Source organism: Zalophus californianus, chromosome 17 (genome assembly GCF_009762305.2).
Source record: "Zalophus californianus isolate mZalCal1 chromosome 17, mZalCal1.pri.v2, whole genome shotgun sequence".
Taxonomy (NCBI): domain Eukaryota; kingdom Metazoa; phylum Chordata; class Mammalia; order Carnivora; family Otariidae; genus Zalophus; species Zalophus californianus.
The window spans coordinates 19047121-19074760 of record NC_045611.1 but is presented as its reverse complement, the minus strand read 5'-3'; the positions used below and the strand labels follow the sequence as shown (position 1 = coordinate 19074760).

At 43.6% G+C, this 27640-nt stretch overlaps 1 protein-coding gene across 1 annotated transcript; it reads right to left on the bottom strand.

The window, feature by feature from the left end:
• Positions 1–1808: 1808 nt before the first annotated feature.
• Positions 1809–26042, bottom strand: DYNC1LI2 (dynein cytoplasmic 1 light intermediate chain 2). The gene is made up of 13 exons (XM_027618823.2): positions 25777–26042; positions 25528–25601; positions 23370–23486; positions 19069–19299; positions 13821–13990; positions 12652–12745; positions 11519–11654; positions 9280–9391; positions 8652–8711; positions 7838–7879; positions 7318–7435; positions 6135–6251; positions 1809–4781 (listed from the first exon to the last, which is right to left on the bottom strand). The coding sequence occupies exons 1-13, from the start codon at positions 25881–25883 to the stop codon at positions 4681–4683; spliced, it is 1479 nt and encodes a 492-aa protein (XP_027474624.1). The 5' UTR covers positions 25884–26042; the 3' UTR covers positions 1809–4680.
• Between the last annotated feature and the right edge of the window lie 1598 nt (positions 26043–27640).

Sequence of the window (27640 nt, the reverse complement as noted above, 5' to 3'; positions counted from 1 at the left end):
GGGATCAAATGAAATGTAGTTTTTTATCCATGCAATGGGACGGGCATTACTTAGCCACACAAGGAGATGAAGTACTGGTACATGCTACGACATTGATGAACCTAGAAAACATTAGATTCAATAATGGGGGGGGCAGAATTTGGACTAATAGGTATGAGGTTTCTTTTTAGGGTGATGGAAATGTTCTGGAATTGGACAGAGGTAGAGGGTACATAACATAGTGAATATTACTAAAAACCCTTGGACATTTTATTCATTTATTTTTTAAAGATTTTTATTTATGAGAGAGAGAGAATGAGAGAAAGAGAGCACAAGAGGGGGGAGGGTCAGAAAGAGAAGCAGACTCCCCGCCGAACATGGAGCCCGATGCGGGACTTGATCCAGGGACTCCAGGATCATGACCCGAGCCAAAGGCAGTAGCCCAACCAACTGAGCCACCCAGGCACCCTTCTTTTTTTTTTTTTTTAAGATTTTTATTTATCTATGAGAGAGAGAATGAGAGAGAGCCTTGGACATTTTAAAGTGGCAAATTTTATGTTGTGGATTATAGCTCAATAAAAAGGGACACAGCTGGCTGAAGGGGCTCCCACTCATTAACTATCGGGCAATTTGAGCATCAAAAAGAATGAGTTACTAGATTATAACACTCTGAATTAAAAAATTCACAGTGAAAACGACCCAAAAAGGGAGAGGGAAGAAAGAAAACTACTCTTTATAAATGAATGCCAGCTAACGCAGGAGGAATGATGGGATAAGAAAAATGACCATTTAAGACTCCTAATGAGATAACTGATTTAGGCAAGGGTCATCAGTGTGGGTGCTCACAACTGATGTGTAAAAGGTGGCTGAAGACCAAGATACTCAATGGTACCACACACAGTTTATTGGCTAGATCTGGGGGACACCACCTTTACCAAAGAATCAAACCCAACATCACCAATACAGGGACAACCCGATGTGATGCACTAGAACATAGACAACCTCACTTATGTATCCCTGCAAAAAAACATTTAACCTGAATTGAATCATGAGCAAACAATAAGACAAACCCAGAATGTGGGATTTTCTATAAGACAACTGACCTGGACTTAAATATATTTAGGGGTAAAATGCCCTGATGTTTAAAACTTATTTAAATGACTTAGGGAAGGAAAAGTGTATGCGTACATGCGTCTATGTGTGCACGTGAGAGAGAGACAGAGAAATGGAAAGAGAAAGCAAATGTGGCAAAATGTTAAAAACTGGTGAATCTATGTTAAAAAAAAAAGTACATGGGTATTCAATATACTTTCAAATTTTCTGTAGGTTTACAATTTTTCAAAATAAGTTGGGAGAAAATGTGTATAATAAATCAGCTTTAAAGAACAAAAATTTAACATGCTTATTAGTTAAATGTAATAAACTGAAACAATGTATCTCTAATACAACAAATGTGATTTTCTTCAACATATTTTACTGTTCCCCATTTAAATAGGTAAAAAACATTACGGTATAGTTGCTCTGAAATTCCTCTACGAAGCCTGAAGGCTTCTGAATTAAGTAAAAGTTAGCTCAATTCAGTTGATAAAAAAATGTATCTAAGAGGCAAGAAAATATGTTGGATAACTCACAAACCCCACTGTACTGTACCCGCAGCTTAGAACCCTACATACTTCAAAATATGGCTTCAAGATGTTTCTTCTTTAACGGAATTTGTTAATTTTTAGTGAGAGAGGTAAACATTTTTTGCTACACAGACCATATGATTAGCAGACAATTCAACTTTTATCTCCAGTGAGATGATTTATCATAAAGAAAGTCACCAAAAGTTGTAAGCAGTCTGGATTCGTGTTTATTGAAGCCAGTAATTAGAGACATCTTCTTTTCCAGCACTAGAAAGCAAGGTTCCACATGACTGCATAACTGCATCCGGTTAGAGCCACACCCCTGGACTAAGGCTGGTGGGGGAATAATCTGCAGTCCTAATTTTAAATTAAAAACACCAATAAACTTAGTATAGAGACGACAGTGAACTTTCACTTACAGCATCAACATTGTTAAAGGTCATGATGTACAGAGCAGTCACTTTCAACTTTGTTAAACCAATAAAACACGACGTCTTCAGTTTAAATAGTGATTTTAAAATGCCAATCAAAAAAAAAAGTGCAAACAAAATTAAATAATTATAGCAGCATACCCGTTGCATTTTTAGGAAAGACCAATTCATGGCCCTTATCGTGGCCACATCTTCAAGGTTGGGCTTATTTCTTTGATTTTTCCACTTTAAAGACAAAGAGCAGATGTAACCACTACAATATATATAAATAGTCTTAAATTGTCTTTAACAGTCTACCTTACAAGTGTATTCTGCAAATAAAATGAATTTTATTTTAAAAAGTAAAGGCTGTTTACTGTTCGGCCTTTGGTTCCACTGCTTGAAAACCCCGAAATAACAGAAAATATCTCCCCTCCTCCCACCCCCCCAAAATAACCCTGCAGCTCCCCAAAGTTGGTAGACTTTGGCAACCACTGAGCACATGACATTACACGCACCAGTGTCTTCTGCTACTAGGAGCATCCACTTGTCATAAGAAACTAAAAGTGATCTCCAAGAAACCTTCCCTCACAAGACAGGTGTCTAGCATTTCATCAGTTTTAGTACATTTTATATTGACACAAAAGTGCTTATCATATTAAAATGACAAAAAATTTTTAAAAAGTAAAATTCTGCATTAAAATTTGAAATCACACTGTATCCCCTGTAGGCATGTCCCTTTCCAATAATTCTTTCTGGTTTCTGAGGTCACTCATTTTGCCCCCACCCCCACCCCAGCTGCTATAGAGAGAGGGATTAAGTGACCCCACCATCAGTGTGGCCACAGTTGTTGGGCACCTATTGGTCACTACACCACAGCTATCCTTATACAGTGTTTACTGTCATTATCTGGACAATCTAGTAATTGGAAGCCACAATACATTTAAAAACAAAAACTGAATTTAAAAAGGGGTGAAAAAGTGTATTTTTAACAATAAAACTGGCACAAGGAACATGTTTTTGTGTCGGAAAGGCAACTAAATACTCAGCTTTCTCCTTAACAGTGTTCAGACCTTTATAAAAAAGCAATTCAAGACAGTCTTAGAGTCTTGTCTTATTATATAACACAGATTATTAAGTTATGCCCAGTACTATGTTAGTGGTCAGTCAAATGTGGTATGTAAAAGTAATGACATTAGGGAAGTTATGCTCAGACACAGTACAACAAACATTCATATAAAAAAAGTAAACTCCACATAAGTGAACTGTGGTTTTTTTTCCCTTGGTTTGACAACAAATGTTTTATACATTAAATTAATGGTAGTGTTTGCATTCAAATGTTCTGTGTCACGTATAAAATTAAAAGTGCCATTTCAAATCCACAGAAGTCATTTCCAGAATGGTGGTATGACATGACGACGTGTATGAATTTGCCCTAAATGGAAACACTGAAACTCTTATTTCCATAAGAAAAAAATGCTACATTTTATGAAAAACACAAACAAGAAAAATTGTATCATTTCCATGTTCAATATAAAACATTCACACTTATTTGTCCATCTGATAGCACTGATCAGACCAGGGAGCTAGGACAAGACCCTTTTGCATCAATGGAACTCTGTGAAGGTTTCCACAGACCGTAAGGCAGGGATTGGTGCAAGCCAATTCATCAGAGTGCAATTACATTACAAACCTCCCTCAAACTTTCTGTAGCACACTGCATTATGGTAAAATGAGAGGTTGTTACCCATTCTCTATTAGTAGGCCAGCCTGTGGTAGTACAAAAAAATTTTTTTAATTTAAAAAACAAAGCAGGAGCTATTTAGAAAACAATTCAAAGGAAACTAATTTTGTAACTGCTGACTTGAACCACACCGCACAGTGACCGTCTGCCCCCATGCACATCCGTGGAGCCCAGCACAGCCCACGGGGACATGGCCTGGGCCACACACGTGACTCTGAGGCAGCTGCCATCTTCCCCACCTTTGTCAGCTCCACCTGACTCAGGCACCCCCATACTCTACATATCTGTCGTAAGTTAAAGATGCATTCGGAACAAGTCTAATTCCCATTTTCTTAGTGTTTAGCTTGGAAATGCTTTTGATTTTAAGTCTTAAAAATGATTACTGGACTTTCTACTGACCGCACAGTATTTACTCACACTGCTCATCTTCGCCTTCCTCATCTCCTTCGACGTTCAGCTTCCCCACCATCACTTCTCTCATTCTTCCTTTCAGTCTTTCTCTTTCCTGGACTTGCTGCTACTTAATCTGCTTCCCAAGAACAAGTGAATTCACCAAAACACAACCGGTCAGACTAACCACCCTCTGATCAGTGATTTCCTGGTCTCATCTGCTCCACCCTGAAAGCAAGCAGGCCCTCTTTCTCCCACCTACCTTCCCGTCCACAAGAAGCCCAGCTGCACCTGCTTCCCACAGGAGAGCCGCATGCCTGAGAGTCCAAGGGTTATCCTTAACAAAGGGGTCTGACACGTAACCTTCCCAAATGTGCATTTCATACTCGGACGAGTCAATGAAGTATTTTTTAAGTTCATCTCCCCTGCCCCAAAAAACTGATAGCATGTGCCATATCAGAAAAATCCTTGTCTTAGCAGATCAATATACATAGTTATTTGGTCATTTTACATATGTACTTTTTAAGGAGGATCAGGCTTCATTTTCTGTTGAAGAGTTTGTTACCATGGAGTCTGGTTTTCGAGTCATTCTATCCAGTTCTTCCTGAACATTTGTCAACACAGTCTTTTGTCCTTAAAAAAAAAAAAGCAGCAGTGATAGGAAAAATTATTTTTCTAAAAGGAACATTTTAATTTACAGACTACTGTAATCATTTGTGGTGATACCAACCTCAGTAAGAATGAAAGCAAGTCTTTTTTCATTGCAATGATTATAAGGAGATACCCTAATTCAACCCTTCTTAATTCCAAACATCACAGGTCTGTGTTCCTCTGAATACATAACTGCTCCCTGCCTGGGCATGCCTTTGTGCCAAATATAAGAGCCTTCCTGAAAACACTCTCACCACCCAACTCCAACCCCATGCACTGTCATCACTGCCTTCTTAGAGGTGGTATGTGAGTTTCTGGTATACCGCAAACTAGTTTCTGTGCCTCAGACAGAAGAGGTGTTTATGTTTTGTTTTTAATTACAACACTCTAACTCACATGGGTAGTCTGGAAACACCATGTTTCAATAAGAATATAAGGCTAAGGCCAGACATTTCAATACTGCACAAAGTCAGTGCTCATATTCTTTTGTTATCAAATGCTGAGGCCTAGAAATGACCCTTATCTCCTCCTATCAGGGGATATCAGCCCGAAGCCTGGGCCACCAAACCCAATTGAGAGTCTCCAAGAACTCAGGAGCCCCTGAAGGCTTGGCTGACCTGAGGATGGAGTGATCTCCTGCGGACCTCCTTTCATCTGAAAACAGCAATTAGGGAAAATACTCTTATTAACATTCCTTATAATCAGTGGAAAAGTAAAAGCAAAACCCTTTTTAAAATGGCCTCAAACTTCCTGGCAAAATGGGTAATTCCCAAGGAACTTGGCTCTTTTGTTTCACAGGCCTCCAAGATATAGACTGGCCCCACTGCCCACATGGAAGGACAGGAGGGTGGGCTGCCACAGACAGGAGTGTGACAAGTGGGGAGCTTCACAGAGGAGGAAAGGACAACCCTCCAGTGAGACAGGGGGGGTTCACAGGCTCCAGCTCATGGCAAGATTAGGGACAGTGAACAAAAATCTTTATAGAGCATCACAGAATATTAAATATAATAAATAAAATGCCAATGTTACACTCTAGACCATGACCTCCATGAACAGTTCCACACCAGGGTCACATGTACAGTTTAGAATACACCTCAATTCACCCAACAGTCAGTTCCTGACAACCCAACGTACATAAATTCCACCTTAAGTGCGCCAAGGAAACCTACATACTAATAAAGCAATCCTACTGTAAAGTGTACTGCTCGGTATAAGGCTGGGACGTGCTCCGGATCTGCAGGTGCAGATAGGTGAAGGCAGACACTCCTGTTCATCTCCCCACCTCCAGCACTGCTCAACCGCAAGGATCAGAGGTCTCCAAGGGCCCTTCAGTACCTGATTTCTTGGCTGTGCTCTGCACACCACCAGCACCAGGACTTCCGGGAGAACCTGTTTTTTTACTCAGCAGGCTGTTGAAGAAGCTGGCCAACACACCTTCACTTGCTGCATTATCTAAGGAAACATTAAGAAAAATAGTATCACACCACTGAACGACTCAACACCACCACAAAACTAGTTTTCAGCTTGGAATTATCCATTTGTGGCTATCATCTTCCCCAGACACTGAGCACATTCATTTACTATGATTCCTTATACACTGCCACTGCCAAGGCTAATTACATGTTAGCATGATTTATTAAGTGCAAACCTGTTTACATTTTCCATCTGTCTGGGGACATAACTCACCCAGGCGCCCTAAGATTTTTTTATTTTTAAGTAATATCCATACCCAACATGGGACTCAAACTCACAACCTTGAGATCAAGAGTCACATGCTCCACCTAATGAGCCAGACAGGCACCCCTCAAAATACACTTTTTTTTTTTAAAGATTTTATTTCTTTGAGAGAGAGAGAATGAGAGACAGAGAGCACGAGAGGGAAAAGGGTCAGAGGGAGAAGCAGACTCCCCGCTGAGCAGGGAGCCCGATGTGGGACTCGATCCCGGGACTCCAGGATCATGACCTGAGCCGTAGGCAGTCGCTTAACCAACTGAGCCACCCAGGCGCCCCAAAATACACTTTTAGAGTGACTTCTTGGGACGCCTAGGTGGCTCAGTCAGTTAAGTGTCCACCTTCAGCTCAGATCATGATCCCAGAGTCCTGGGATCGAGCCCCATGTCAGGTTCCCTGCTCAGTGGGAAGTCTGCTTCTCTCTCTCCCTCTGCCCCTCCCCCTGCTCATGCTCATGCTCTGTCTCAAGTAAATAAATAAAATCTTTAAAAAATAACAACAACAAAAAAGTGACTTCGTCTTCCTCTCAGAAGGAACCTGCACGGCCTAACTGGGATCTTACACAGAGCAAAATGCAAAGGCCACTGATTCCAACAAAGGGACAGGCCTTGGTCTCTGCCAACTGTTAGCTCCCACCCTTTGAGCGAGGGAAAGGGGAAAGCAGCCCCTTCTTGGGGGAAGAGAACAGCCCAGCTGCCATGAGTCTCCACCTTCCAAACCTAGCCACCCAGGCCTTTCAGGGTTCAGGTCTAAGATTAAACACTCTCCATAGAGACAGGATACATACTTTTGATGTTTGGGTCCGGCTTCTTTACTGATGTGCCTGGGGAGGCGCTTGGCACACTAGCTGGCCCTCCCCGGCCCTGAGTTCTTGGAGAGCCAGAGGGTCCTCTCGCAGGGGATTCCTAAGTCCAAAACCAGCCCAAGTCACACACAGGCATAAAAATAACAGGAAATACATATTCCAAAAATGAAGACATTCTCTGCAGGATGTTTTTCACAGTCTAGGAAGAAGGATGGCAGGACTGGGAGTTTGTTCCAGCTCAGTCTCTTTCTAGACCTTAGTTTCTCCTTAGAGAAATCAAGATAATAAAGCCTGCTCACTCTATTTCCCTAAGCTATATTCCTTCATCAGACATTTCCTGAGTCCCTATTATGTTCCTGGCCCTGGGCCTTCAGGGAAACCAAATTCCCTTGAAAATACAAAAACCCACACAAATATAAGCTCTTAAAAATACTGGCATCAAGAATGAAGACACCTACAACACTGGGCCTTGACCCCCCCCCAATTAGTTTAAGGTACTCACAGAGGCTCTCGTGGGCGTGGCTGGCTGCTTGGCAAGGAGTGACTGCAAAGAGAGGGATGCACTGGCCATTAACCAAGGTCTGCAGTAACACTTACTTCCCAGTGTTCCACTAGAGGGCGCCATTAACAACAACCAAGTCATAGATTTTTATATTATGCATGCAAAAAGTTTAAATTCAGCAATTTGGTATATGGTGAAAAAAATAATCCAAGTAACCGGTTTTGGGGCTAAGGTAGCAAGAAGAGCACAGAAGGGAGGACAGGTTGGCAAAAGAACCATCAATACCCCAGCCTGCTGAGTGGCCCGCACCATCAGGCAGACCCGTGACATGGCTAAGAGACATGTCTAACAACAGTCCTAGTGAAACAGAAAGGTGAGAGTGGGTTTTCATTCCGAACTGTCAGCTTGGGGAAGTTACTCTCCTCACCTACAAAATGGATACGTCAGCTCACCTGCCTTCATGCACAGGAGGCTGTGTGGGGCTATGTAAAATAATGGAAGTGAGGTCAAGGCACTTGGTAAACTGTCAACACAGGAGGTATTAACGTGAGGAAACTTTATTTCCAGAGAGAAAGGTTACTTAAAATGATAATAAACCCCTCATTGCTGAGAATCTGCAGCAGGTAGGGGATTACCTGAGCCAGATGGTCTAACCCCTACTCTGTACCAATGCTAGATATGGGAGGGAACGAGGAGACCTGGTTGCAACCCCTTTGACACTGAAAGCTCTCTGTGATGTCCTCAACCTCACCCAACGGGACTGGCACTTCATGCATGAGAAGGCCTCTGCTCTGGTCTCACAGGTTCATCTTACCTGTTGCTTCATTAGGAACACCTGCTCATCCTCTGCTGCCAACTCTTTGTCATGGACCAGCTGTGAAATGAAATGACATACTCATTTGTGGTCACAGGCCAAGAACACCCGAACTACTATCAAAATTCTCAATGAAAGAAGAATCTTGGGCTCGGGTCTCAACATGGACCTGGGGAGAGTCCCTGCTGCAACTGCACAATTATGTTTTTTCTAGCCTGGAACCAACTCTGTCCCGAGACCAGCCTTGGCATGTGGCCAACTGACATTTTTAAGTCTGGCAGGTTCTAAATGCCTCCCAGATCAGGGCCTGCAGATCAGAGGTGCACAGGAATCTCCTAACAGTTCTCCAGAGGTGTGGCGGCACTGTTAGGACTTAGTGGGAAACTTCAACCCAACTCCATGTGGGCATTCCACCACTCATGCCCTACCACCTGGAGCCATTCACTTAACACCAGACTTGAGCTGACCTTTTTTTTAAACGCCCTTGGATTACTTTTTTCTTCCCCTGAAAGTGGTTCAGTATGTAAAACAGATTTCTTTATACATTTCTTTTCTCATAAAAACAAACAAACAGACAAACCCCCAACAAAACACAAACCCTATAACTCAAAGTGACTGACTTGGCTACCTTTCTCACAGGTGGCTTCACAATAAAATCTTCATATGCATCTTCTGGCTTCACAGTTGTGAAATTTTCATGTAAAATAGCTATTTTCTTTTCATTGTCCCAACCTGCAGGTCTAAAAGCAAGGAAATAAGGATTGATTTGCTTCTCCTGGGACTGCCTCACAGCACACTTTAGAGCACATTCCAGGTTAAGAGGGCTCCTAGATGAGAGCCTTTCTCACAAGATCTGCTCTGTAGTTGCTACGGCTGGCTTCTAGCTTGTGGCAGACAAGCCAAAGTTTAGTGCTGGCAAAACCCATCAGCTTGACATCGCAGGTCCTGCTCCAGACTAAGCTCATGGGGCCCAAGATCTAAGGAACCAGAATGAGATCTTACTGACTACACATGCTAACCCACAGAAGTGTTCAGAGCTTTCACACAACACCATCCAGAAGAGCAAGGACACAATGGGGCCTTATTCCGAGAGAGTGGAGGTTGCAGAGAACAGCACAGAGGACAGAGCTCAGGATGAGACTGTCTTGGGCTTCAGTGTAGAGGAAATCTGAGAACTCTTCTGAAAACAGTTTTCTTATGGACTGCTTTATTAATGTTACTGGTGTGGGAAGATGTGGAGCAAAGGAGGGCATCAGGACCTACACTCTCCTGGGCCCCAAACCAAAGGGACACAGAGAGTCCTTGAGGCTCCTACATGGGTGCTGCCCTCATCGTTGTCACTAATGGCACCCAAGTTCCATTAAGTTGAGCTACAGTAGCCTACATTCCCACCAGACTCTCCTAAAAGAGCAACTGTAAAATGCCCTACACAACACACTTTTGAATTCTACAAGCTGTAAAAAATGCCAACTGATTGTTCTCGCAGGCCTCCCTTTCCCCACATAACCGCTGCTTCACAGCTCTATGACCCAGACAGCGTTCTTAGCCAGGGTGCTCCACCCAAATGGTTTTGCTGACTTCACCAGCTCCCAAATAGCTAAAATACCAACAGGATCAAAGATGCAAAGGGACAGGGTAGGATCAAGATACCATCAGGACTCAGGCAGTCTTCAGAAGCTGTGAGATGCTTCTCTCCAGAACAGCCCCGATCCCCAGACCACCTTCCTCAGCTTCCTGTTCCTCAGAATTCCAAGTGATTTGGGCACTCACATACCACTCACTAAGCTTGTGTCTCTGGTGCCTGCCTGATCACTCTGGACAATTCTCTAAAAATCCATCTAAGGCTCTAGCTTTGCCATCTGTAAGCAGCCTGAATGAGGCTCTCCCTGAATGTTCAGGAAGCAACCCTATTCAGTCCCCAGAGCTCTTGGCTTTCACGTCTTCAGCCTTCTCAGAAACTGTCCCTCCTGCCCCTCCATTCCTTCTGGCCTGCTTAGCACACAAACACTTAGCCTTCTGCCATCACCCCCTCTGCCCTCCCTGCCACAATGCCTCCATTACTCCGTTACTGCCCCATCCCTGCCCTCCCCGTGCTGTGTGCAGGGACCACATCTTGTTTATTTCTGCATCCTTAGCATAGAACCTGGGCACCTAGAAGTACTCAGCAGTTGCTGAAGGAACTGTAATTCCCAAGAATATCTACGCCTACAAACACTAGCACAAGTTCTCTCAGAGGCCACACAGCTTCAACATTCATTCATGCAACCAAACACTCATCATTCTCCAGGGACAGAAAGACACAAACTGGAGGAAACAGGTATCTAAATCTCTGCCCAAGAACATCAGCCCCAGTGGCTCCTAAAATATGAAATGCCAAATATACAGTAAGTATTCAGTATAGCTAAAGCTCATGCTGATGGGTACACCAACGAAGGTGCCTGCCAATGAGCAGAGAAATCAAATGCTTCAACAGAAGATTATCAGGGTCTCCAAAGCCCAATTCCCTACACTTCAACTCCCTCCTCCAGCCAGTATTCTATCAGAGCTGACAATAAGTGGCAAAAATGGCTGGCTTAAGTTTTGGCACCTTGCTCTCAATGAAGAAAGGCAGCACACCTGACCTCAATCCACCTACTTCCCTTAGACTAGAGGCAGAATGACAAGTAATCTAGAGAGGAGCTGGGTCTATCTACCCCCTGTGAGGTCCAGCCCAAGCGCTTCGCCCCATGGCAGCAGAAAACTGGCTGTGTTCGACAGAGACAGAAGGCACCTTACTTGGGAAGGATAAAATGTGAAGAGCAAACGTACTATATAAAAAGAAGCATTAAAAAAAAAAAAGCATTTGAGATAACCTATAAGGAACTCACATAAAAACTGCATCCTTTTCCACAACTAAGGCAGGTGTGATAAAGTGGAAGCCATACGTTTTATGAACAATGTACTTATACAACAAGTCGAGGTTTTTCTCCTCCTTCACTGATGTGTAAATCAAGGCTGCTCCATCTAATCAATCCGCTTAAGGAAAACAAATTCACTGCAGGAGGAGATAAAAACAAACACATACAAGCATAATCCTCAAAGTACTACTCACAGGTGAATCAGTTTTTGCTCAATACATGATCGATAGAAAGTGTTAAAACTTTTAAAACTAAAACGGTAATCGTAACAGATGACCACGTCAAAAGCATAAAGCATGTCAATGCTGGCAGACCATGCACTTCGTTTTTTAACACGTAGATTGCTACCTTTTTACCCATCAGGTTGGTTCCTAAGCAGTCAAGTTAAAGGCTCTGAGGTTAGCCAGAAAAACACACTCGGCAGAACCAAGGTACACAGGTTTGTTCCTAGACAGATGGTTCACAAGGGATCCAGTTTATCATGAAGCCCATCTTTTGTAAGAGATGGATACCTAACATGTATCAGCATCCGCACTGAGCTGGACAAGATAAAAGGCCCAGAGGAAGTGGTAGGAACCTATCCCTCACCCCCACATCCCAGAGTATAGGACCAAAGTACCAACTGCTATTGTATTTTTACAGAAATAAGATTCAAAAGACTGCTGACACAGTATCTTTCTCATGGACAGCACAAAACAAACATATGGGAAAAACTCTGTGGCATCTAAAACAATATTGTGTTGGGTAATTAACCTTTTCTGCAAAAAAGCAAAGTTTAAAAAGATTTCCAAAATATGATAAAAGTAGTTTGGTACTAAGACTATCCATATCAGCTTTCTTCTTAATATGAAAGCCTTATCAAATGTACAGCATTAAAAATAAAAAGTGATGAAAGACAGACACAAATTAGTAAGTCTCAAATTCCAATACAGTAAAATACAAAACTTGTGAAAAGATGTATACAATTTCTCCATGGCAGAAGACTGTTCTGGATTCAGGAAGTACTTTAGCTTTTTGAAGATGCCCCAAATGGAGAGAAGCCTGAATCAGCACAGAGAAGGGAGCCTGCGCTCCTATGCCCTGACACAGCGTCCCAAGGATACACTGGAGGCAGAACCTCCGTAGGTGTGACTGGATGAAGTCAAAGTGCTCGTCCCTGTAATCATGCTCCTTCTCCAGGACACTCACTGCATCACACTGCAGGCAAGACAGAAAGAGAAAGGAGTCATCTTTTTGCTTCTCTCCCTGCTGAGGATGGGAACAGCATCTTCTTTAGAAATAAAGTATCATAGTTCCAAAGAAGAAAGCCGAAGCCAAAGGTCTAAGCATTAATCAGACAAGAGTCAGAAACAACTGGAGAGTTTTCTTTCATCCTGGGCCACAGTTTCCAGAGCTGTAAAGTGGGGATGGAACAGTCTGATCACCTCACAGTTGTTCTAAGAATCAAACACAGTCACATCAGGAAGCAGGCCCATGGGACATGGCTGTGCACTGCACACTCCATAGGACCCGTCTCACAGAATATAATGCGAATGGCACACTCTGTGGTTGAGAATAAAGTACTGAGAATAAAGTACTTTTGAAACCCAAAATGTTTTGTGTGTTTTAAGTCTATTTATTTATTTAAGTAATCTCTACACATAATGTGGAGCTCAAACTCACGCCTCGAGATCTAGAGTCTCTCAGGCTCTTCCAACTGAGCTGGCCAGGCATCCAAAAACCCAAAATGTTTTTAAAGCTACTTTTTTTTCTTTTGCAAGAGAAACAGCTTTATTTCTCTCTGACTGAATTTTCATTCTCACATCATCATTCTATAGGGTAGAAGAAACTGAAACTTTGAGTTCCCTTCCTTTTCTACTGTTATGTTCCTTTCTGAAAATCATCTCAAATTCAACAGATTTTTAAGAGACTAAAACCCTAAAGAATTCTGCTCTTCTATATTATTTTTTATAATCAGCTTGGGCTAGATCAACTGGTTCACAGAGCCTTAAGAAAACTGCTTTTAGTTCCAAGTTTAAATCACTCAATAAAGTTGACAGTGCTTCATGGAGAGATTAACTCAAACTATGAACAAACTGAGTGATGTCATGTTTCCAGCAGCAACATTAGATGACAATATTCTCTAGCCTGACCTATTCAATGTACCTTAATGAATCCCGAATTAGTACAACTCTCCTGTAGGAAGACACACAAGTAAAGCCTCTTAGTTTCTTTCAGATGATGACTGTACACTGGCCAAACCCAGCCATATTTACAATTCCCTGGCACATACCTTTGTGCACACCACCAACACTGGGATTCCCAGGTTATGAGTCAGCATATTGTCACCAAGGGGCAAGGCAACATTTTCTTCATCAGGACCTGAGGTCAAAGGTCCTCTTCTCTGTGGGGAACCTTGACAACCTTCTTCAGGCTCAACATAGTCTTGAAAATCTTTCACAACTACAGGTGAAAAAAGGAAAAGAAAATCACACATAAATAAAAAACACACATGCCAGTTTTAGGAAACCAAAAAAGGCAGTAATAAGCATAAAACATAAAGAGTCATAACAAACTTCCCAACTCTGCTCTACTGCAATATTAGGGATTTGGAGGTACTAATGCAAAATGCCAATTCTGACACATTCAGTCTGAGCACTTATAAATGCAGAGCAGCAAAGACATACCCCTGGACATCTTTAATTATATACAACTCTTAAATAGGTTTTAATTTTTTTATTTACCTACTTCTTTAAGATTTTATTTTTAAGTAATCTCTACACCCAATGTGGGGCTTGAACTCATAACCCCGAGATAAAGAGTTGCATGCTCTACCAACTGAACCAGCCAGAGGTTTTTAAAAAAGAGTAAGTTTTGGGGCACCTGAGTGGCTCAGTCGTTAAGCATCTGCCTTCAGCTCAGGTCATGATCCCAGGGTCCTGGGACGGAGCCCCACATCGGGCTCCCTGCTCGGCGGGAAGGCTGCTTCTCCCTCTCCCTCACCCACTCCCCCTGCTTGTGTTCCCTCTCTCACTGTCTCTCTGTCAAATAAATAAATAAAATCTAAAAAAAAATAAAATAAATTTTTTTAAAAAAGTTTTTAAAAAAGTTGTAAGATTTTAATACTTCCTAATATGAAAAAAGCCCCATTTCTCTCTCTTTTTTTTAAGATTTATTCATTTGAGAGAGAGAGAGAGAGCACAAGCAGTGGGAGAGGCAGAGAGGGAGAAGCAGACTCCCTGCTGAGCTGGGAGCCCGATGTGGGGCTCGATCCCAGGACCCCGGGATGATGACCCCGGGATCATGACCCCAGGTGAAGGCAGATGCTTAACTGACTGAGCCACCCAGCCGCCCCAAGACCCATTTCTTATATATCTAATATTTAAAAAATGAGACTAGTAAAATCATCTGAATTCCACAAGAACATGCTGTTTCCATAGAGCTGACATGTCTGTATTAAGGAGCGAGGCTGAGCTTGGCCAGCCCATCCACGTCTTCACCATCCTCACTCTTGTGGACTGTCTTCATCTTTAGGAGATCCTGAGTCCCTGTGCAGTGCTGACCGACCTGCTCCTGCCTAACACACGAAGGAGTCAGCAGTATAATGTCCACTTCTTGGCACACACAGTCACTACTTCAGGCTAAGAGTGCAATGCCATGGGAGGGCCTTCAAGCTGAGAACAGTCCATGGCCCTGGTTAAGCTAAGTGAACACAAAGCTCACGGACCCATACCTTTTCATGGGTACTTCAAGGCTTACATGTCAGGCCAGAAAATATGCATATGATAATTAAAGCTACTTTGAGCTAGAGCAGCAAACACGCAGCTCTATACCCTTCTACACCCATTAGGACAAAAGGACCAAAATGCCTTTTAGTCTCATCCACAACATGCTCTTTAAGAAAATACAAATAAATGGATTAAAGAGAACCTAGAGAGAGGTCCACATACTCCTCTTCATCCACAGACAGATTTCAAACATTTTTTTAAGGGGGGGGAGGAGCAAAGGGACAGGGAGAGGAAAAGAACTTTTTTTTTTTAAGATTTTATTTGTCAGAGAGAGAGAGAAAGAGAGAGAGACAGCGAGCACGCATGAGCACAAGCAGAGGGAGCAGCAGGCTCCCTGTTGATCAAGGAGCCCGATGTGGGATTCAATTCCAGGACCCTGGGATCATATCCTGAGCCGAAGGCCGACGCTTAGGCGATTGAGTCACCCAGGCGTCCCACAATTTCTCTTTATTAAGCTCATTCATATAATTTCATTGTCAATATAAACACTCAAGAGATCTTCACTGCATTATAAAAAAAAATCCTAAAAAACAGAGAAATGTTTTCTGATAAACTTAGCATGGCTGTTGAAGAATTTTGAAGAAATCAAAGGTTCTCAAATTTTCTTCTTGAAAGCATTTTAACAAATCTTCAGATCAATGGAAAACACAATGGCTTAAGTGTGGGTGATACCTATCACTGTCCAACATCACATGAGGCGCTCAACCAGGAATTCCAAGACAGTGAGCATGGCAGAGCCTGGAGCAAGTTACAGGTAAGCTAAGTGGCTATAGGAAGTGAGGCAGGGGTGCACCAACTCCAACGGGGAGCTCCTCCATCACCCAGTGCACTGCATGTATTCTACATATGCCAGGACGTAAAAATAGTTGGGAAGCCTAGGGTTAGACTAGTCATTCTCTAAAGGAATGACTTAACTATGGCTATCGAACAACTGTAGGAAACACACGTGTTTTTAATAACTCAGCATTTTAGAAAATAAGTTGGAAGGCAGAGTTAAGTGTTCATAATATAGAGACTGGTGAAAAAGGAGGATAAAAACATGACGACTGTGTAATTCAGATAATAAAATTTGTATTTCCCTTAGGGTGCACACATACCACAGTATTAATTTTCCTCCAATGATGGGATGGCCAATATTTCACAGTCCACCTGGGGGATCCCCCTTTGGCATCTCAGGGAGTGGGAGGGAAGGAGATCAGCATGCTCTCCCCTAGCTGCTGCCTCTCTCTCGGGAGTGGGGAGGGAAGGGGATCAGAGTGCTCTCCCCTAGCTGCTGCCTCTCTCTCGTGTTTTCCCTCCTACCTCATTGATCACCCAATGATTCCACAGTCCTGGAAAGATTTCACAGACAGCACCTCATCTTTTTTCTCTATTTCATAAGCAAGGGAAGCCCCAGACATAAAGCAGGAAAGACTAACCTACACAAGTACCATCTTCTAGTAGCTCTGGGGTTGCTCTGCCCTCCCCGGTCACTGCCAGCCAAACAGCTGCCACAGACTCAGGACCCCTGGGGAATCACATCCTGGAAGAGGGGCCCGCTGTGGAACAGCATTCCAAACTCAGCAGACTGGAGACCGGCGCTGGACTGGAACTAGGCTGGGTGATAGCCCTTCACTCACTCAATACAATACCTAGAGTCCAACTGATCTGCAAAGTGGGAGTCTGATGTGCAAGAATGGATGACTGTTTTATGAAAATGTAACCTAAAGCCAGTACTAACAAAGGCATTCCTTCAACAGGCAACACAAAGGCATGACTACCATCCAAACATCTTGGAGGAAGGGCGGTGAAAACAACAGAGGCCTTCAAGGAAGGTTAACCAGAGTCATGAGGCACAGACGTGGTTCCAGCAATCGCTAGTTGCCCTCCCGTGTCCTCTTTCCTCTACTTCCTTAAAACCAAACCCAACCCTAAGACACAGAACATAGGGCCATACAGAACTACATTTCCCAGCCTCCTTAGGAAGACAACAGGCACGCACCCTTCAGCCCCTCTTTCCTCTTCCTCCATGTGCTGCCTGGAACACGGATGTAAAGGCTACAGCTCTAGTTGTCCAGAGAAAGAGAACCACACCCTAGAGATGACAAAGCAATAAGGAGAAGGAGCCAGGATCTTGCAAGTCTGCCTTCCCAGAGCTGCTTTCCAGGCTTGAACTGCCTACCTCTGGATTTCATTTATAGGACAGAGAAATCAACTTCAGTCTTGTTTAAACCACTGTTATTTTGGGTTTTGTGTCACAATCAGCTGAATCTAATCCTAAGTGACAAGACATCAATGACTAAGCACAAAATAAATTCAATAGTTCATGGGAACACAAGCCCCAGGAGCAGGCATCTTATCTGCTGTGTGCATCTCCGATGCCTAGAACAGACCCAGTACAAGACAAACACTTTCCCTATCTGGGAAAGAAAAATATCCTTGGCTTGATCTTTCTTTTTTTTCTGTTTTAAAAATCTTCACAAGGTTATAACACCAAGAAAAAAGATTCAGAGACTGAAATCTCCAGGGCATTAACCCATTAATCTGAGCAAGCCTGGGGTTACCAGTGAATGGGCAGTGAAAGACAAACAGCTCTTCAGCCTCAGAACTATTCTAAGAAGTTGTCTTTAAGTTCTCTATTCCAGGGGAAAAAGAGGCATTATCTAGAAAGGTCAGCGGTTGAAGACAGACAAGCTGAGCTGCATAACAACCACTGTAGCATACATGCGGGTGACCCAGGAAACACACACGCACGCAGCAAACCAAATAATTAGATGTTAAACTCCCTGTTTTAGCTAATGTGGGACAGGAGCAAGAGGAATTTATGATAGGAAAACACACAGTGAGAGATACAATTTAGAAAGCACATCAAAATTTCTGAACCCTTCTGCCAGTAAGTGTGAAGATCCCATGTGCCATGCCCTAGAAGCCCTCATTAATTCACTAAAGGGAATGATGTCATCCTGTGGCAAAAAGCCAGGCTGAGCCCAGCCTGCCCTGGCCAAGACTGCTGCTGCTGCACACGCCACAGCCCCAGCCCCTGCCCCTCCCATTTCCCTGGCAAGTGGACAGAAACTGATGTAAGTGCACAGAAGCAAGGGAAAGGAAAAAAAAGCTTCTGAATCACAGTAAGGAAAAACAAAACAAAACAAACTTTGTTTAATTTGAAAGTTCTCTGTTGTCAAAAGGACTTGGGTGTCCTTAGTCTCAAAATAGCCTCTCATATTAATGACAAAAAAATGACCTTCCTATTTCTAACTAAAATCATACTTGCTGGATCCCAAAATGAACTAAGGTAGAAGCCCAAAGATTTGTCTTTTGTAGGGCTTCCTTTAAACCTCTCAATAAGAGAGTCCATGGGGCCTGAATGGAATCCCAGGGCAATGGACTCAAGCTGCAGATCCCACAGTAGGCCTCCACACCCACTGATGTTAACTCAATAGCCAGAATAACAGAAAAGTGGAAAGACCCACAGAACTGATCCAAATTTGAGGGGTGAGGAAAGAACCCTTATTTTAAAAGAGAACCAATGAAGATAATAAGGAATATGGATTCATTTACTTTCTTCAACTGTGATGCTTGAGAATATGACTGCTTTCAATACTTTTTGACTACTGAATTTACAAGAGCAACTCTGAAATAAATAGTACAAACAAAACCACATATTCCATAAGGGAAGCTTTCTAACCTCCTGACACTATGAAAAGGAAGGTGGCTTGAACCATCCAAAGACACTAGTGAAGTTTCCAAGTAAGAAAATCCTATTTTACTTACACTTCCGTTCCAGCTCCCTCATTTCTTCTGGTGGAATTTTCATTTTATCAATGTGCTCACGTAAAACACTAGCCCATTTCTGTAAAGATTCCATCACGGTCCAAGGCCTAGACATGTCTGCAACAAAAATGACCAGGGTCTCCGGCAAGGATTCAGCAGATACTGCAAACTTCAGCAAGCCTTTGTGGTACAGGTCTCCATCCAGAATCCACACATTGCAGCGTGTGTGATCTAAAAAAAGTAGTAAAGCTAAGTTACTACCTGACAATAACCATCAGCACAGCTGGAAAAAAGCCATATCAAGAAGAACCTGAGGAGTGCCTAGGTGGCTCAGTCAGTTAAGCATCTGCCTTCAGCTCAGGTCATAATCTCAGGGTCCTGGAATCAAGTGCGTCAGGCTCCGTGCTTAGTGGGGGTCTGCTTTTTCCTCTCCCTCCACCCTCCTCCCACTCAGCCGCTCATGTGCACTGTCAAATAAATAAAATCTTAAAAAATAATAATAATAGCTTGAAGGTAACTACCATAGAATTCCAGACAAAACACAAAAAGAAATCCTCTTTGGAAAAGAGTGAGCAGTAACCCTTGGTCAAGGTGCCTAGTGAACTATCTACACTTTAAAAATTTGTAATTACCGTAATATATTATATCCACATCTAAAGAGATTCCAGCAACATCTGAGGAATAAAGAGTGAAGGACACTTTAGCTTTCAACAGGAATCAAACGATACATATAAAAGCTAAAATTCACCAGTTCACTGGTCAACTGCACCATAGTCTATGTAGTCCATTTTCCTCAGCCATCAACAATCCATAGGGCAATGAGCTGTGCCGAAGAGCCTGTGGTTAAACAAGCTCTTCTTCTCAGGCACACTAAGCAGGGAGTTCACATAACTACAAATGGTGTCAAAGACACAGGACCTTTGTGTTTAAATGCCAAGATAAAATCATACATATAAAAATTGAGGTCTAAGAATTACTGGATGCCTGGTGATATTAAGGAATTAGTTATTTTTGGTATAATAAGAATATAGTTATGTTTTAAAAAATCCTTATCTTTTAGGGGCGCCTGGGTGGCTCAGTTGGTTAAGCATCTGCCTTCGGCTCAGGTCATGATCCCAGGGTCCCTGCTTGTGTTCTCACACTCTCTCTCTCAAATGAATAAATAAAAAATCTTAAAAAAAAAAACAAAACAAACTTACCCTTTAAACATACATATGGAAGTATTTTGCAAATGAAATGATATGTCTGAAATTTGCTTCAACATAATCCAGTGTGGAGTGAAAGAAATAAGAGTATAGTTGAAATAAAATTGCTAAAGAACTGTTTAAGGTAACTGTGGCAAATAACACACACTGGGGTTCATGATCCTAAGTCTAGGTTGTACCTATTTTTAAAGGTATTCCATAATAAAAGGTTAAACATACACACAAATGTGCAACTACTGACATTTAATGAAGCACATGGTTCCAAAATCATACCTGGATGATCAAACCATAGAAGATAATTCTCCACAATGATAAGCTATTTTTAAAAGTTTTTAGGTATCATTTTTGAGAAATAGTTTTCTTATAAAAGTGCCTTGAGGGAGAACTCCTACAATCAAAAGTATCATTTCACTAACTTCTTTCCCAACAAATTCCAAAATACACTTAAAAACCTATCTTCTTTCAGCTATGCTTTTTGTGTAATTGATTCATTAAAACATATACTGTTAAAAATTTTATACTCACGACTTTATTTCAACAGTATAATAAGGTATCTCCACTTAACTAAACTTTCAAATTTCTAATACACTTTATTTATTTTTTTAAGATTTTGTTTATTTATTTGACCGAGAGAGATAACGAGAGCAGGAACACAAGCAGGGGGAGAGGGAGAGGAAGAAGCAGGCTTCCCACCGAGCAGGGAGCCCGATGCGGGGCTCGATCCCAGGACCCTGGGATCATGACCTGAGCCGAAGGCAGACGCTTAAAGAATGAGCCACCCAGGCACCCCTCTAATACATTTTAGACAGTGATTTTGGTTTGGGTTCTGTGGATGTCTTGAAAGATACGGCCCTGTACCTGAAGCCCACTGACTTTAATGCCTTCCCCTCACCAGGCATGGTTCCTTTCTTCAGCTTCTCTTCCCACTGCCCACTACACATAATCAGCCATGCGCATGGAGAGCACACACACCACATGTGATGTTAAATGGATGCCCACAACCCTGGAGGCAGTGGTTCTTTGACATGTCATGCCCTACCACAAACCAGGGAGAAACCAGAGACCATTTTCTCTACCTGTGTGATTGTCTGCAAAATGTATTATTTATAACCCACTCACATCACACAATAAAAAAGACTACTGATGAAAGATGTATAACTAACCACTGGTAAGGCAACTCCTCCAACAAAAAAAGACCTGCAAGTAGGTGGCCTAAAAATGCAGAGACCAGGAAATTTTTAAGGCAACCTTAAGGAATCTGAAATAAATGTTATGTTATTCAACTCAAAGGCAAGTGAATATGGTTAATATGATGCTTTGGCATGATATATGCTTATGCCATCTTGACACAAGCAGCTACAGAGATTCACAGAATGTTTACATCAGGTTTTATACTTTCAAAAAGGTACTGGAGCTACCACTGTGTCTCAAGTAGTCGGCCACCTCTCATTCCATCAACCTACAAAATAGGTATTGTTACCCAATTCTACAAATAAGGAAATGGAGGTGTGGAGGGCTTAGGTCAGTCACAACTAGTGATTATAGAAGCAGGTCTCTGAACCAGTTCTGGTGGCTCCAAAACCCAAGTGCTTTCCACAATAACCATACTGCCCAACAAAAACAGGATGCAAAAGACTCAGACAATAATGCAGCCCTCTAAGCCTGGCCCAGTGGCCCCTCAGTCCCAGACTTACCCACACTGATGCTGGTGGGCCCAGCTGAGCACCTGAATGCCTGTCTTCCTTACATAAGAAGAGCCCTCAGCACCAGGCCTACCTCCTACCTCTCTTTCACAACTTTCAGGCAATGTTCAGCATGGTAAAGGAAGCTAGGAGAGGAGCAGGAATCAGGCCTCTGGGGTTCTAAAATGACCATTCATTAACAGAATGCAGGTTTCCAAGGTTTAATAAAAGATCCTTATCCATGACCTCTATTAAATGACTCTTGGAGATTAAAGAATTATATTGCTGGAAAGGACCTGGGTCCATCTTCTTCATTTTAGCACTAAGGAAATGGGGAACCAGAGGTGGTGGGATCTACTCCCTTATATAATCACCCTTATACTGTGATCCTTACTGTTTAAATGGGTAAAGGCAAATATAAAGTAATCTAACACAGGTATTTCACCCTTAGATGAAATAACCTTCTTACAAATGGAAAGACCTAGGCACCAATGATTATTTGTTTTAGAGCCATTCATAAAGCTTAAAAGTTTATAAAAGAGGTATTACTGAGTAGTGGTAACCAAAAACAATTACTCCAATCCAACTCATCATTATACTTATAAGAAAGAATTTTTAAGTAATATCTAAACTTTATAAGAGTGTTTATAATGTACTTTTTTTTTTATCATGTACTTTTAATATTCCCAACTACCCTGTAGGTAGAAACTATTACTATCCATATTCTAGAGATAAGGAATTAAGAGAGAACATCATCACCTCTAGGCCTCTATTTCCTCCACTGAAAGAAACACAGGAAATCAGCATTTCTACATTGTCGCAAAAAGACTCAGAAAACTCTACTGTGAATATCTACTGAGCTGTTATCTCTGAATCATCCGAATTTCAGATTCTCCACTAGGACATGGCAGAGTAACAATGTGCCCAAATCAATCTGCCAAGCATTTCTCTCATAGAAAGGTCCAAAGCGTTGATGTATTTATTTTTTCCAAAGCTTTTAAGAACATCTTTCTTACTACCTTTATGTGCATTTGAAACTTTACCTTCAATATCTCCTTTTAATTGGGGGCTACCCAGAGCAATAGCTAACAGTCCCAATTCCTCATTTTTATTAGCATACTCTAAAAGGGAAAAGTGGGTAGGGGTGCCTGGCAGGCTCAGTCGGAAGAGCATGCGCCTCTTGATCTCAGGGCTGTGAATTTGAGCTCCATGATGGGTGTAGACATTACTTAAAGAAATAAACTTAAAAAAAGTGGTGAAGTCCTGCAAAGATATACATTTCATCTGTTGCCCTGTGACTAACTCTCTTAGAACTAAACAGAAAATTGAGAATGCCTAGACACACTGCAGGAGCCACAACCACGGAGTCTGAGACATGCATATACCCCTTACCACAGATCAACATTTCACTTACCATCTCGGTCCTCATCATGGACGCTGAGGTAGAGATACTCTAGGCCTCTTCCTTTTTTGCCATGCTCAGCTCCTTGAAGTTTAGTCATGAGGGTTGTTTTCCCAGAGCCATCTTCACCTACAAACGATATACAGAAGAAGGCAAAGTGTACTGTTTATTCTAGGCAAGGACGGGGAGTCTTGACACTTACACAAGTGACAACTAAGAATTTCATGCAAAGCCTGCTGCTGAGGTCTGACCTGCATTCATCATAAACAAAGTAGGCTTTGCTCTAAGAGTGGTTGGGGGGATGGTGATAAAGATGGCAAATTCCAAGATCTAAAATGATATTCTACTGCAGTCACCCTTATTTCACAAGGGAAGGAATAAGGCAGGTAGGTCCACAAGCCCTATTTACAATTTGTTAAGACATGCGTCTGGAGAAGTGAAAGTAAAACATGGGGTCAGTTTCTTACAAAATAAACTTTTACTACAAGAAAAGCAAGAAATCTTCAAAATATAATTAACCTTAAAGCCCAGGAACTTGGAACTAAAAAAAGTCTGATCCTGCCTCATAATCATGAAGAACAGAAGCTATTATTCACTTCTGATTTTAGTACCTCTCTTTCATAAGCATCCTGGAGGCTAGAAAACTGATGAAAATAATTACAGACCTGAGCAAAACTCTCAAGTAGTCTCAGTAATTATCAAGCTCCTCATCCCCCTCCCACCAACTAACAACCACCCCCAACCCCAAAAAAGAAACCTTAAACATTAAGACAAACCACCACCCAGAAACATTACTAGGCACCCCTGGGATTTAATAATTTGCAATTACAGGACATGAGAATTGAGAGACATTCCACAGATCAAAGGCCTCTTCTCCATCCCCAGTGCCACTACTGCATTCAGATACTCCACATCCCTTCTGGGCCATGATGAACACTTGTCAGCCTGACTTCAATACCTGCTCATTTTTGCCACCTGCAATTCTGCTGCCAGAATTCCCTTTCTAAAACACAGATCTGGTGACCTTGATACCCCACTTAATGAAGATCTCTAAAGGTCCTCTATTCCTCTATTACCTTCTGTATTGATTACCACCTAAAGACCATAAACCTCCCTCAAAAACAGTGGCAAAATTACCCTAACAGCTATTGCCAGGAGGATTAGGGGATGGAGGGGAAACAAAAGGCCCTTGAAATTGAGGGGCCTCCAGGAAAAAGCATCAACTCTCCAGTCCTCCACAATCTGCCCCAACTTACTTCATCTGTCACCTTCCACAAGGAGCTTCTGGCAGCTTCCAAACCCCCACACCCTCCTGTCACCTCTGTGTTCCTGCAAACACTAACCCTCTGTACCCTTGCATGTTGACACTTATCCTTCAAAACACCGGATGCCAAAAGTACCCTCCCGCAAAACATCAAGCAGTGTGATGCTCCCACAGTCATCTTGCCATGCCAACATGGTGTAGCACAATTACCAACCTATCAGTCTCTCAGCCTGAGATTCTTGTGCAAAGTCTGAAAGATGTCTGTGCTGTCTCTGTGCCCAGCCTACAGGAACCACTCAACAAACAGGTTCTCTGAATGAATGAACCTGATCAAACTCCCTCACTTGTAGAAGGAACTGAGACCAGACACCCTAAGGGACCTGACCCAGCAGTGAGGGCTGGAATAATGCAGGAAAGTCCCCAGTGAGGACTCCACGACCTACTGTCCTCTGCAGGGTCTCCCCGACTGTGCACTACTTATGAAGATGAAGGAATGGCCCCGGTGTCATCTCCAGCCCTGACCCCAAGTCATCTCGTTCCCCCACCTCCTTCACCTAACCTACTCATATTCTCACCCCCCCTCCCCACATCCGCAATTTGGTGAACTTCGAGGCTATGAGCGCAGGGAAGCAGGGACACTTAAAACAAGGTTCATGTTGCGGCCAAATGACTAAGGAATGTGCCGACAACTCCATGCCAGCATCACTGGACTCTCCAAAAGAGATGCCCCAACCTCAGGCACGGTGGACTTCGCCATTCTCCGGCTGTCCAGCCAGGATCTCCAGCCCTCCCGGGAGAGGCTGGCTGCGGGCAGGCGGCAGGGGAGAGAGAGGCTGGGACCTGTGAGAGGGGCGCCCATCTCGCCCACCCCAGCTCCCCGGGCAACGCCCCGCCTCCGGCGCTCACCGAAGACCAGGATGTTCTTGCCGGACGGCAGCTTGGACCTGGCGCGGGTAGACACCTCGCTCAGGATCGAGGACCTATGGGGACAACAGCGAAGCGGTCAGCCTGGGGCTAGCCTAGACCCGACTGGACCTACCCTGCCCGCGACGGCCCGACAGACCGTCCGACGGTCCAGTCCAGTCCGGCCGGCTCCCCGTCCGGCCGCGCCCTCCTGGGCCCAGCCGGCTCGGCCTGGCCGCCTCGCTGTCTTACCATAGGCTCTGGCCTTCTTCCTCCTCACTGGTTAGGTCGCCGGCGGCCGCCACGGCGGGCCCGTTGGGACCCAGCAGCAGCTTCTTCTCCACCCCCACCGGCGCCATCTTGCCAACTGCAGCCACAAAGAGGGCCCTCCCCCGGGCCCGCCGAGGACCCGCGAGGACCCTGGCCGGGCCGCCCGCCGCCCGCCGCCCCCCGCGCCACACCTCACGCCGCCCGCCCTGTAGGGTCCACGCCGCCCGCCGCGCTCCGCCGGGCCCACGATGTCCGCGAGCTCCCACAGGGTCGAGAGGCCGCCGCGGTGGTGGAAGGTGGGCGGCGGTCAGGCGGCGGCCGGGGCAGCCATGCGCAGAGAGGCGACGGCGGCTGGAGGGGGAGCCGCCCGGACGGGGAGCACGCGGGCGGCCTCTGCCGGCCAAGGGGCGCAGCGGCACCCGGCCTGGGGTCCTCGCCCAGCTCTGCGCTCGCGGTGTGCCGTCGGGGGCCAGGAAGCCAAGTGGGCTGACGCGAAAAGTTCAGGCTTTGGAGTGAGACCAATGCACGACAGCGCCATTTATCTGGCGCTTACCTGTGCCACAGTCACACATTATCTCACTGAATGCATCTAACCCTTTCACAGACGAGGAACCTGAAGCTTGGAAAGCTTAAGAAACCTTCCCAAGAACCCCAGTACCAGAAGATAGCATCCCAGTACTTCAATCTTATTCACTGAGGTTAAACTATTATATCATGAACTCTGCCCAATTCTCACCAAGCCCCGCACTGAAAGATCAACCTTAAACTAGATCCTCAAATCCTCATAAATATCCCGCTTTTCAACTCCTCTTTCCTTGACCCTATTCAAACTGCAAGGTAGTGATCTTCGCCGCAGTAAACAATACACTTGAGTTTATTAACGGGTTTTTTTTTAAATGGTATTTCCAGGGAGCCAGCATTTCACACCAGAATAGGCGGCTTTAATTTCCTTTCTTGGGGTGGGGGGTTGAAGGAATGAAAAAGATGTAAAGGATAAAGGTCAAGAAGTGACAAGGGGAAATAAAGTAATGGGGAAAAAACAAGTACATTTCACCTATCCAGCTTAACTTTAGGTGTGGCCTCTGAGGGATCTTGCTATCTTCAAACAGCTCACTTTATAAGGCATTTCTAAATATCACAAGGAAGTGGGATATGGCGGAAAAGCAACCACCTACATGAGTTTCAAAGCAGAATTCTGATCTGGCTCTGCCAAATGTTAGCAGCAAGAGTTACAGGATCCAACAAATGGGCATAGCATCTGCCAACCTGAATGTAAGGTTCAAATAAGACAATGAAAGTGAAAACCCATTAGGAGTTACACCCTTGGAAGTCTGAAAGTGCTACAAGTCATAAATCTGAATTTTCACAGGACAGAAGATGGAGTTTAAAACTACAGACCAGTGAACTTATCAGCCCTAGGTAAAATTCTCTAATGTGACCAGTTGGAAAAGGAAAAGATAGGACTAGATTTACAGTCTTTTTCTTTTTTGCAGGAATACCAGGCAGGAGGATGTTGCAGACACAGCAAATGCAATTTTCAACAGGGCATCTGACAATTCACATCATAGACAAGAAAGTGAAAAATGTAAGCTGAATGATAGCATTGAGGCAAGTTAAAGACCAGGCCCAGAGGGGGCCAATGAGCAGGGACAACCAGAGGCTGCTAGGAGCCTGCCCAACCTCTCATCCTGGCCCAGCCAACTCAAGTTGCCATCAGTGACTTGGATGAGAAAGCAGCAGCACACTCACGCTGTGGATGACCTGAAGCAGGAAGGGATGCCTAATATACTGGATGACAAACTGGGTGCAGATTAAATCTAGCAAGATGGGGCGCCTGGGTGGCTCA